The sequence below is a fragment of the Gymnoscopelus microlampas genome (assembly GCF_963454915.1).
Source record: "Gymnoscopelus microlampas genome assembly, chromosome: 21".
In the NCBI taxonomy this organism is placed as follows: Eukaryota; Metazoa; Chordata; class Actinopteri; order Myctophiformes; family Myctophidae; genus Gymnoscopelus; species Gymnoscopelus microlampas.
Window position 1 is genome coordinate 15,116,742 of NC_139958.1, and position 13,090 is coordinate 15,129,831.

At 39.3% G+C, this 13,090-nt stretch overlaps 1 protein-coding gene across 9 annotated transcripts in view; it reads left to right on the forward strand.

The window, feature by feature from the left end:
* Positions 1–235: 235 nt before the first annotated feature.
* The window catches only part of mapk10 (mitogen-activated protein kinase 10), a gene marked incomplete at its 5' end in the record, with an annotated part of 28,032 nt that continues 15,177 nt past the window's right edge, over positions 236–13,090 (forward strand). For 3 of the 9 annotated variants that reach the window (XM_084046510.1, XM_084046502.1, XM_084046503.1), the window contains 7 exons: positions 239–304; positions 2,248–2,417; positions 8,963–9,092; positions 10,573–10,631; positions 10,897–11,035; positions 11,328–11,493; positions 12,746–12,817. In XM_084046510.1, coding sequence (XP_083902636.1) covers positions 239–304; positions 2,248–2,417; positions 8,963–9,092; positions 10,573–10,631; positions 10,897–11,035; positions 11,328–11,493; positions 12,746–12,817 — 802 coding nt within the window. Of the gene's footprint in view, positions 305–2,247; positions 2,418–8,962; positions 9,093–10,572; positions 10,632–10,896; positions 11,036–11,327; positions 11,512–12,745; positions 12,818–13,090 lie in introns of those variants that run through there. The other 6 variants (XM_084046505.1, XM_084046506.1, XM_084046504.1 and 3 more) reach the window with 4 other exon arrangements.

The window sequence follows — 13,090 nt, forward strand, 5'->3', positions numbered from 1 at the left end:
GGCCAATGTTTGACCATTTTTATACAAGAGATTTGATTGATTACTCTTGATGCAGTAATGCTCTTTTTCTTTTCTGTCTTTTTTTGTTTTTTTTTAGGTATTAAAAAGGTCTTAAAAGTCTATAAATTGTCACTACACTGTCATCTGGGGACCCAGATGGGGACACAGGTTGAGAACCACTGATCCAAATGAACAATGGTGTGTTCTCCTGTGCTTGTGTCTTGTCTTGCAGGTATTTATGAGCAGACATTTCTTATATAACTGCAGCCAACCAATCCTGGATGTGAAGATAGCCTTTTGTCAGGTGTGTGTTCCGTACAGGTAATATAAGGTACAGTATACATTCCCTTCCATTCCCCTTCATTGTTATGTGTTATGTGCGTCATGCAGTGGTGGAAAGTAACATTTACTTGCTTAAGTACTGTACTTGAGTACAATTTTGACTGGAGTATTTCCAATTTTCAATACTTTTACTTCTACTCCACTACATCTCAGAGGAAAATATTGTTTTGTTTTTTCTCCACTACAATTATTCAAAAATATTATTTAGGAGTTACTTTATAGATTTGGATTATTATTACAAAACATACATTAACCACTTCAGCCCTATTTTAACTTATTTGAAAATAGCAGATCTACAGGCACACAACACGTGTTGTGTGCCTGTAGATCTGCTATTTTCAAAAGATTTTTTAATACATTTTTGACATATGATTACATAATAAGTACTTTTACTTTTGGTACTTTAAGTATGTTTTGATGCCAATACTTTTGTACTTTTACTCAAGTAAATTTTGATTACTTGAGTGTGTACATTGCAGTATTGATACTTTTACTTAAGTAAAAAATGTGAGTACTTTTTCCACCACTGTGTGCGCTTTGAACAAAAGCAACCTTTATTTATAAAAAGAAAGTGTCACAACATTGTTTAATTACTCGGTGTGCTTATGGCAAAATAGAGTTCTTACTTCAGAAAAGATTATTCAGGATGATGTAACCATATTAAATCATAGAACGTATGGGACTACCCATACCCGCGCTTGCCCACAAAATGCATAATGGGAATTGTAGGAACACACTAGAGAACAGCCAAAATAGACAGAAGGGGGGATTTTCTGTCAACATGAGTAATTATAAATATTGTTGTTTCTATCTATAGACTATGATAATCATCTAAAATGAACTGGAATGTGCTTTAAAAAGCATGAATGTTTCCCTTTAAGTTGATCTGTATTTGAATTGTGGGCTGTGTAATCATAATGTAAGGATGTTTATATGAAGGGCACATTCTATTAAGACATGTGTGAGAGATGGTGTGCTGTTGGAATTGCGTTATCCTGCTCTGACTTGAGGTCATTCTAAAGTTATTCCGTTTCAGTTAGTCACTGTATTTAACTGCATATTTTGGCAATCACAAACTTTGAACTTGATATTGCAATAAATAATGGTGAAATGTATTTTTCCCTTACATTAATTCAAATAGTCTTCATAAAGATGATTTCAAATGGTTTTGCCTTGGTGATACTGCCTTATGTGAGCTATCTTGCAATTATTTAGGCTGTGATTTGCTGATGTGTATGTACAGACATACCAGAACAATATTTCCTCTCTAATATAAAATAATGCTAACAGAGGCACTGCCTGGTTATTACAGAATTAAGTCTAATAAATAAAAGTGTTGCACCTATGTATGTCCTGTCAATTGTATGATGTCTTGTTTCCGGGACCATGCCCTCATGTTTTTACCATTGTTTGCACGCAGCACACGTATAATAAAACAATATTATAATATTGTTTTATCTGTCTGTTGTTTGTTTTTTATTGCTTAGATTTTTGGACTAACAGGTAATTAATTAAATAAGTGTGAATAAGTAATTGATTAAAAAACATAACATTCATGATGAAAAGTGGTTAGAAATATTATTATATACTGTAGAAATCTGCAACAATTTAGTTGCTGATAAGTGAGAGGAATAAGCAGAAAACATGCCAGTTGCACATGGACTATAGGGTGTTTTGTGCTCTATTGTGGAAAATCTATATTACAATATTGTTCAGTCGCATTACGTGTATTAGTGCACAAAGTGATACCAATTAATTTAGCAATTCAATTAAATGTAAACTAGCTACTCGATTGAAGTCAGTTGAATCTTGACTGTTAACAAATGTATCACTGCAGAAAAGAGAATAATAAGAAAATAAATCAATCTTAATGTATGTCCTCCGTTGTGTTTTGCTTCATTGCAGGGTTTTGGTAAACAAGTGGATGTGTCGTACATCGCCAAGCATTACAACATGAGTAAAAGCAAAGTGGACAACCAGTTCTACAGTGTGGAAGTGGGAGACTCCACCTTCACGGTCCTCAAACGGTACCAGAACCTAAAGCCCATCGGCTCTGGGGCTCAGGGGATCGTCTGGTAAGAATTCAACAGTGAATTATTTTTTTTACTGTTGTTTTAATCATCATCATCATCATCGTATCATCTTATGATTGTTTTCTATCTCATCGTCATTGAGATAATGGGAGAAATGTAGCCCTCTAGTTAGCGTTTAGCTTAACCTGCTTGTGTGGGTGGATGATCATAACAGTTATTATTCACCAGTGTCACCGGGCTTTCAGATGAGTGGAAACACATACCGTACAGTACAGCATTGGTTCTCAAAGTGGGGTCCGGGGACACCCAGGGGTCCTTGGGGGGGGTTCCAGGGGGTCCCCAGCAAAATGTGTTAATATAACATCACAATAATTTTAACCTTGATAGGTGCGGTGATATTTATGAGTTATTAATTTCATCATGCGTCTCGCTAGCCAATCACAGCACGTCCTGCAGAGCTTAGCCTATGGGCGTGTTTTCCACAGCATGGCGTCACAGCGGAAGACAAATTTTCACGACGGAAAGAAAAACTTTCGCCACGGATGGGTCCTAAACCCTCTTATAGGAGCGGTTGCACCGCTCAAAAATAGCAGATATTCAAGCTCATAGCGCGGCACCGAGTGCCGCGCTATGAGCTTGTAGATCTGCTAATTTATTTTTATCTGGAAAATGTGTGCAAACCTATGAATATATATATATATCTTTTAAGTGAACATTTGTAACTAAAATCTTTGCTTCTAGGGGTCCCTGGAACAAAATATTTGAGATGGGGGTCCACGGCCAAATACATATCAATTTGGGGGTCCTTGACATAAAAAAGTTTGAGAACCACTGCAGTACAGTACGTACAATGGTTGTTGCATATTATTGGGGTGGGGCATGCATTCCCAACTTGCATCGTTCCCGACTAGATGCTACAAAACCCAAATAACGGCCCGATATATCAGACTACCTCTGTTAGAAATGAGCCCATAACCTGCTGCTTTCCACCTCTCCTCTCCTCTCTCATAACTCCTTCCTCAGCCGTCCCGTCACGTTCTCCTCGTGGCCTCATTCCATCTCCTTGTCCCCTTCCAAAGTAATTGTATACATTTGCTGAAGAGCTTAGACAGGCTATGACTGCTAATGTGTGGATCGGGTCTGAGGGACGTCGGCGCGATGGATGGCAGGGAGAGAGAGAGAGAGAAGGAAATCTAATTTAACCTCCTCTCTGCTCCTCTGCTCCGCCTGAGCTCTGGACGGCGCTGCCCTCGGTTATACGTGAGGCTGTCATTCTGTGTCACATGTGATGGTATTACAGGACGACATAAACTAGATAAAACTCACTGACTGACAGACATATATGCATTTAGATGGAAAGAGGGTTCTATACTTAAGCACTATACAGTATACCACTGCTTCTCAAACTTTTTCATGTCAAGGACCCCCAAATTGACACTTATTAGCCCGCGGACCCCCATTTGAAAAGATATCACCCCATAAGAGAAGACTCTAGCAGTGATTCACAACCATTTTGATTTCAAGGACCCCCAGTTTGACATGCATTAGGCTACAGACCCCTATTTAATGGCATTTCTATCTCTGGGACCCACATTTATATTGTAAAATCAATTTTAATTTAACTCTGAGAGTGTACAAATGGAACCAAATGGACCCTAACGGTTCCATTTCTCAGAGTTACAGTTCCATGAGGGTCCATTTGGTTCCTTACTATCCATCATTTTGCTGGGGACCCCTGGAACTCCCTGAAGGACCCCTGAGGGTCCCCGGACCCCACTTTGAGAACCAATGCAGTATACAGTACGGTACATCGTTGTACAATGAATAAGCAAAAATAACCAATGTGCAAACTCACACTATGTCATGTGTGAGCTTGTAGCTTGGTATTTCCACTGAAACATTGTCAATGGTGGACAGTCTGGATACTCATGCCAGAAAATGAAAATTCATTAAGGAGAGAGTTAATTTAAGTGCATTTAATTCAGAGAATTGCTAGATAGATGAAATCCTGCAGTAGCAGACTGCCAGGGGAAAATACATCATTATGTGACAGCGTCTGATAGGATGTGCTGCTATAGACACAAGTAGGCAAACATGAAATAACGCAAATCACTGACATTTCCATATTGCACACGTTTAAATGTTGAAAAATCCACTCAATATAACAAACAAAAACTTTAGAATCATAAACTACTTATAATTTGTCCTTTAACAAATAATAACCACTGTTATACCCAACAGGGTTTTTCTAAGTTTCTTGATCTGAGGTCTAACCACCCTCTATGCTTAGTAAAATTGGACTGCTTTTGTCCATTTACACCAAATCTCTGCCAAAAGTAGCCGATCTACAATATGTCACAAGTCACAACATGACGCGTTTTGAGCTTGTAGATCAGCTATTTTTGGCGAATGTTCCCCCCAGAATAGGCATGCTGGGTTCCAAGTGGTTATCAACATCCACATAAGTATATGTCCATAAACTGATTTCAGATTTCAATAATTTCATAATAGATAAATAAATAAATAAATAATAAAAAATGTCCATGACATTTTAAGTGTCTTGCAGTACAATCTATCAGGCCCTGTCGCAAACAATGTTACCAGCTAAGATATGATGGCAAAGGCTGAATGCTAACATCAACATCATTATGCCTCACGTCATGCTTCCCTTATGTAACGTCAAGCCCAAGAAACGCCCAACAGAAACAAAGAGAGATACAGTACTTGTGTCTTTGACACTGCTGAGACTTAATCTGCAATTGACCCCACACAATCAGCATAATCTGTGTCAGGGTAAGGAGCAGTGGTGGAGAAGTACTCAAATCAATACTGCAATGTAGATAAACTCTGTACAAGTAAAAGTCCGGAATTAAAAATGTACTTGAGTAAAAGTACAAAAGTACTGGTTTAAAAATGTACTTAAAAGTACCAAAAGTAGAAAGTACTCATTATGCAGAATGTCCCATTTCACAAGTTTTCAAATGTTTAACATTTATAAAAAATATTTTGAAAATGGCCGAAATGTATGTTTGAAGTTTTTAATGTATGTTTTGTAATAATAATCAAAATCTAGTAACTAAAGTCAAATAAATGTAGTGGAGTAAAAGTACTGGATCCGTGATGTAGTGGAGTAGAAGTAAAAGTATTGGGAATTGGAAATTACCAAGTAAAGTACAAATAACTCAAAATTGTACTTAAAAGTACAGTACTTAAGTAAATGTATTTGGTTACTTTCCACCACTGGTGAGGAGCTTCATGAAGCCGTGTAAGATGGATGGATGCGTTAAGAAGTTTATAGCTGAGTACTGACATCATCTCTCACTAGGCTCGGAGAGCTAGGAGGACTTATATCCAAATCCCTATTGGCTCAATGCTTTTCCAGAGGTTCTGCTGTTTCCATGGCCACACAGCATCTCTCCATAGAGATATGATGATGAAGCTGCACTGTACTGTATCCTCCACTCCCACAGACCCACCCACTAACCACACACACACACACACACACACACACACACACACACACACACACACACACACACACACACACACACACACACACACACACACACACACACACACACACACACACACACACACACACACACACACACACACACACGTAGCATAGCATTGGCTTGAAAAAAACAGCTTCAAACCTTTACCAGGTTGAATTACAGAGAAACGGCAAGTAAAAGTGATCTGGTGAATACATATGTTTGATATTTTCATGCCTGTTTCCTTTTATTCTAATACAGGGGTCTTCAACGTTTTCAGGCCAAGGACCCCCTAGCTGAGAGAGAGATGAAGCAGGGACCCCCCTCTATATCGTATAAAATTGTGTTTCAGATTCAACATTTTTTGTTTACGTGCTCTGCTCTTTTTTCCCTCTACACCTATAACTCTTTGCCAAAAATTTCCGATCTACAAGCTCACAACGCCTCGCAGTGCGAGGCGTTGTGAGCTTGTAGATCTGCTATTTTTGGCTTAAGTTCTCCTCAGAAAAGGGATGCTAGAGTACAAGTGGTTAAACAAAAAAAAAATCATATCACACAAAGATTTGGCGGACCCCCTGTTGAAGACCCCTGTTCTAATACAAGTGGTGGAAGAAGTACTCGGATCATTCACTTGGGCAAAAGCAGGAATCCCACAGTGTATAAATACCCTGTTTCAAGTAAAATTCCTACATTCAAAATTTGACACTTAAACATGCCAAAGTATTACGTGATTAGAATGGAAATTAATTGGTAAACCTTTACTTTCCCTTGTCTATGACGTATTCAGTTGATACAGGCTTTGAGACAATAGAAAAAGGTGCTGATATGATTCATTTAAAGCAGCACTATGTAACTTTCCTCTTCTACCCCAGATTTGAACCTGGTTTCCTGCTTAAGTGCTGAACTTTTTACCATTGAGCTAATAGAGCCGGCTCTGGCTTGTTTGCTCGGGGATAAATTGAATCTTGGCCATCAGGTCAAAATTCGTGGCAGATACTGTGTCTAGGTGAGACATGTCCTTTGACACGATCTAAATGTCTCAAGAGCAAGGAGACCAAATACAACCACCCCATTGTATAAGTTATATTGTATTGACATACTCTACCATAAAGATTGAATAAAATAAAAATGTAATCATTCAAAAAAGTTACATAGTGAGGGTTTAAATATGACACCGGCTGCTTTCTCTGAGTGACAAATGTGCTCTGAAAAAGCTGCTGGTGAGACCAGTTGTGCCCAACCTTAGGCGTGTATGCAATAATGTGCGTCTGAATTGGGGTCCCAGAGATTTAAAAAAAAGGTTTTAAATGGGGGTCTCTGGCCTGATGCATATCAAACTGCCAGTCCTTGAAATAAAAAAGGGTTGAGAATCACTGCTCTATCTACACTACTTCCTTTGGAGAGGCAAGTAAATTAGTGTCATGACTCTCCGTGACTTCCTGTTCCATATCCTTGTGAAAGAGACTGAATGAATCCTGTTCTGACACTTTCCTCCAGATAAAAGCAATGAGCACCGCGGGGATTCAGCTGTGAAATTATAGTGAAAGAAATCACAAAGCTACTTTCCTTGGCCTTATATACTGCAAGCAATTTATAGCTTAGGTATAGTTCAGGGCAGGCCGATATAATGTCTGGTTGGCAATTCATAAGAGGATGTTAGTATCTGTTGTCCCTGAAATTGCAATGTGTTCGATTTACTTTAGCTGTGAAAACCCTGCAGCAAGGCGTTCAAAGAGTCACTTATTATTTCTAGTCCTGTGGCGGCTCTTGGGAATGAAACAGTTGTTCTCTAATCGCCTGTAGCTAGAAATCATTTTGTGCTAAGTTGGTATATCAGCAGTACTACAATACTAGATGTTACTACAAGTGACGTTAAGTATACTGTATTTTACTGTTATTACTCTGCTGCGTACTCTCACTGGAGTCCAGAAATTGCACTCAATTCAAAGCTTCAATTATTAGTATTACACAATTAATGCTATTAATTTGAATGCTATACTGATCTTTGACACTGGATTTACACACACATACCGTATCATTGTGTGAAAAATATTTTCGGATCCTCCTCCAGAAGGATCAATGTACACATGGAACCATTCATTTAAATTCCTCCTAATTCTATAGTCTATAATGTTTGGGGTTTCTTTAGAATACGTGGCACAGTGGTAAAGTACCTCTAATGCACCGTGGTGCGTCTGGCTTTGTCAAGCGTCTCTATACACGAATCCACGGAGCGCTGCCCTGCGCGCAGCCATTGCTGCGGTGTCAACGCTCCGCGGACGCGACACCGCAGCAATGGCCGCCTACAGGCAGCTACAGGCAGCACGTCTGTGGATTCGTCTATACGAACACAATTGGCCCGTGGTTGGGGGAGGGAAGCCGTGCTGGGAGGGCGATACTTGTCACTGCATGTACTCCTACGGGCTGGGGGGCGGCACCTGTCAGCAGGGAGTGTTGGGTGGGAGGAGTAGGGCGATGGCTCTACGTCCTCCCGGTGGGGGCTCCTCACTGGTAGGTGAGTCAGTAGGATACAACAGCAGCGACAACACACAAATGTGTCGTGTGTGGGGAGAAATTAATTGCCATAACGACTAAATTGGGGAGAAAAGGGGGTTAAACTAAAAAGCAAAAAAGAATACATAGACCATACCAGGTCCATTTGGTTACCTTTGTACACTCTCAGAGTCAAATTAACAACGAGAATTTTATTGTGTAGATGAGTTAGCTGCACTCGTGATCGTGACATCTTGAAGGTTGGTGACGCAATGACAGACACCATTAAATCTCTCTTGCGCTCTCTCTCTTTCTCTCTCTCTCTCTCTCCCTCTCTACCTCTCTCTCTCTCTGAATGTCAGAGGGAGACGTTAAGATAGATTGATTGTTTTATTTATTTATCCCATCATCACTATATTTATGTTCATGGCCGATCTGCTTATGCATTGGAGTATTAACGTGCAGGTGTGTCTGTAGGGCAGCTGGAGGTTGTAGTTTTCCGCCCTCAATGTCACCCTAAAGGTTCTCTCTCACTCTTCCTGATTGATTTATTATGTTGTCCTCCTGCCTTCTCTTCTCGATGTTGTTGTTGTGTTGCAGTGCAGGCTATGACGCCGTCCTGGACAGAAACGTCGCCATCAAGAAGTTGAGTCGGCCTTTCCAGAACCAGACCCATGCCAAGAGGGCGTACCGAGAGTTGGTGCTTATGAAATGTGTCAATCACAAAAATGTAAGTAACTGTGTGGAAGAAAAGGCAAATGGGTCAATAGATAACAAAACTCACAATTCAGTCTCTAAACGCTTCACTCAACTAGAGAGGACCATCTCACTGCTTTTTTTGCTAAAACTGGGCGGAAACAATATGAGAGTTTAAATAAAATGAAAACACTCTGCATGCATGGCAGAACCAATCATTCATTATTGGACGGTGATATGATTGTTTTTTCACAGCATTAGACATAGGTTTGTTCACTAGTAAGAGACCACACCTCTACTTAACACATCAAGTGCCAGAGGTTTTTTAAAACAGGGTACATCCAGTGCCAGCGTTTCTTACCGTTTACGATGATCGTTTTAGAGCTGTGTAAGCCTCCACGAGGACCCGGATGTAAACAAAGGGTGTCTGGGCGATGGTCGAGGGTCCCGTCAAACGACTGGAACAATAATATTGCTAACGCGATCCGCCATTGCAGAGTGAACAAGTCAGTTGAGAGATCGCAGGTGTATTTACTGTGGTGATTGCGACAAGGATTGGCTGAGGTGAGTGGAGGCAGGTGTAGTGGATACGTGTGATTATGAATGGGGAGTGGCTAATGAGTGAAGGTAGGTGTGGTAGACAAGGAAGCGATTAAGGACGGGGAGTGGCTGTGATAAGCAGAGGTGTCTACTCCTGAACCTATGTTGTATACAACTACATTAATAGCCATTCTCGCCACTGTTCTAGCAACTACACTGAATTTACAGTAGATGTCAACTGATGTATTGTAGGTCAGAGATCTCTGTCGTCTGGTAACGTGAGAGTAACAAAAGAGTATAGCATTTGCCTGGAGTGGAGGAATGATGTTTAAGTCCTTTTTGTGGCACATACCCAATGTCTAAGAGCTACAGTATGCTGTAAAAACCTGAATGCTAATTAAAAAATGTGTACAGCCTCAGGGTGAAATGAACGTTCAGCATTTTGCAGTCTGTTCACAATACAAGTGAGGTAGAATTGTAAGAGGGAGAGAGAGAAGGAGTTCTTTGAGACATCCATTGCTGCAGTTTCTTGTCAGGGTATAACAATCAGAACCATAAATTGTATGTCTGAGTTACATTCAATTAATAAAGGTCTTGTACCTGTGTGAGTAATATTTATACTGTAATTAAACTCTGTATTTTAGACCAAAATGAATGAAAATGAAAACACAAAACTGATTTCTTTATAAATGCTAATTTCTTTTCCCAAAATGTATCGAACAAATTCATCATTCAATTCAAATAAACAATCACTGCATTGACTTCTAATTTAGAAGTCACTTCTAATTTAGAAGAAATTTAGCAAACCCAGATCTTTTGCCCCTCTTTCAGTTCAAAAAGTAATATTCCTTTAAAGTTCCTTGAATGCTTCCAATGAAAATATATCCCAAAGTAATCTAGTAAGTGTACATGTTTATGTACATAAATATGCTGTTGAACCATTTCCTTCTGTCTTCTTGTCTCTTCTCTTACAGATCATCAGTTTATTAAATGTTTTCACGCAACAGAAATCATTAGAGGAATTCCAGGATGTGTAAGTACAACAAAAGAATCAAAAAGAATAATAATAATTGAATACAAATGCCATAACAATACGAATATCTGTTTTATCAAGGTTAAATCCTTTCTTTTATATTTGATATGTAATCTCATTCAATGAGCTCTTGGATTAGATTATCATGCAGAGAAATGAGAATCTGTCTGTCTGTCTGTCTGTCTGTCTGTCTGTCTGTCTTCCGTCTGTCCGTCTGTCCGTCTGTCCGTCTGTCTGTCCGTCCGTCCATCCTCCCTCTCGGTAGGTACCTCGTGATGGAGCTGATGGACGCTAACCTGTGCCAGGTGATTCAGATGGAGTTAGACCATGAGAGGATGTCCTACCTCCTGTACCAGATGCTCTGTGGAATCAAACACCTGCACTCAGCTGGCATCATTCACAGGGTAGGACATAATAAACACTGGAGGTATGGGCTGGGAGCTTGTGCAAGTGGGCCCCCAAATAATTTGCAAAACACTAAGATGTTAATAATGTAATCTCTCAAAACAGATTCAGCAAAAATGTGCCAATGGGTTGCCAGATTGATAATAATGTGCCATTAATATTAAACAATTAATGTATGACAAATGTCATGTTATGAATTTCCATTGTGATACTGATAATTAGGAACTTTAACTGTACTGCGTATAGTTCCACTGATCCTAAAAGTCACAATCATTTCAATGTCCTCCCTAGGACCTAAAACCAAGCAATATAGTAGTGAAGTCAGACTGCACCCTGAAGATCCTGGACTTTGGCCTGGCCAGAACCGCCGGCACAAGTTTCATGATGACCCCCTATGTGGTGACCAGATACTACAGAGCCCCAGAGGTCATTTTGGGGATGGGATACAAGGAGAACGGTGAGTGTGTGCTGTACTGTATGTACATACACTGTTAATATTCACGTGATACTGTGCATATTGTCGCTGTTGACCTTGTATCTCCATCCATATTTCATCCTTTTATGTTTTAGTTTTTTTCGTAAATGAATGCCCTTTTATTAGGGGTGTCACAATTCACTTACCTCACGATTCGATTCAAAATCGATTCCTAGGGTGCCGATTCGATTAAAATTGCGATTCTGTCATTAATTGATATTCGATTCGATTCTGCGATTTATTGCGATTTTCTAGGGTGCCGATTCGATTAAAATTGCGATTCTGCGATTAATTGATATTCGATTCTGCGATTTATTGCGATTTTCTACCCCAAATCACTTTGCTTTAATTATACTAGAACATCTAGTCTTTCTGACATTGATTTCAGACAAAGTGCCAGTGAAAAAGGTACTAACTTATAAAAAAAAATTAAAAAAAAAAAAAAAAAAAAAAAAAAAATAATAAAAAAATTGATTTTAATATTTTGATTCGATTTTTAAAATCGTGGCATTAAGAATCGCGATTTATTCATGAATCGATTTTTTTTGACAGGCCTACCTTTTATATACTCACGCAAAAGGAGTGAACATATGTGTTGTGATGTCATTTGGGACCTCAGCGCTCTGATATTGGAAGGTCATGCCTGCGGTATATGAGAATGTAACACGTGTGAGAGCGACAGACAAACAGATACGTCATAATAATTGCCGCGATAATGTAGATCTGTTGAAACCCTTTCTAGGTGTTTGAGGCTAAACAACTGTTGCAATGATCTGCATCCCTGCAAAAAGTAACGGCCACTTGAATTGCTAGATACTTTTGAATCACCTACCTCTTCACTCATTTAGTAGTCTGCTTTAGCTGCTGCTGTCTGACAATAATGTTAATATGGATGTGCGAGGGAGATGGAATTACTTGTAGTTCTGCTGTGCTGCTGCTTGTTGCTTTCTCTTTTCTTCTGCTGCTCTGTCCTTTTTCTGTCTTAACAGTAACACACACGCACACGCACATGCACACACACGGTTTTCTACCATCTGTTTCTGTTGTTTTTCATAATAATATATCTCTGTGTTTCATCTTTCTGAATAATGTTTTTTCTCCCACGCTGAATAAAAGAGAGCGTCTAATCACTGTTTCATCTCTCAGAGGAGTAGACCTTTATCTAACACTGTGTTTTTAACTTTCCTCTATTGTCTTTCTCTCCCTCTTCTCACTCACCTCCTCCGTATGGCAGTGGATATATGGTCGGTGGGGTGCATTATGGGAGAAATGGTGCGCCATAAAATCCTCTTCCCTGGACGGGACTGTATCCTTAACACACAGCTTTGATACTGTATGTGACGTTATCTTAAACAGACAGCTTTGATACTGTATGTCACCTTATCTGACGGTAACAGTTTTTACTTGTTAATCACTGAAGACCTATTGTCTAAAAATGTGCAAAAGAATTACAAAAATCTAATATTTTCCAAACATCTTTTAATAATCAAAATAGGGGCATCAGGTTAAAGTAATTTCTGTATAGAGAAATATGTACTTTTTTTTACAATAACATAACAATAATTAGCGTGGAGACTGG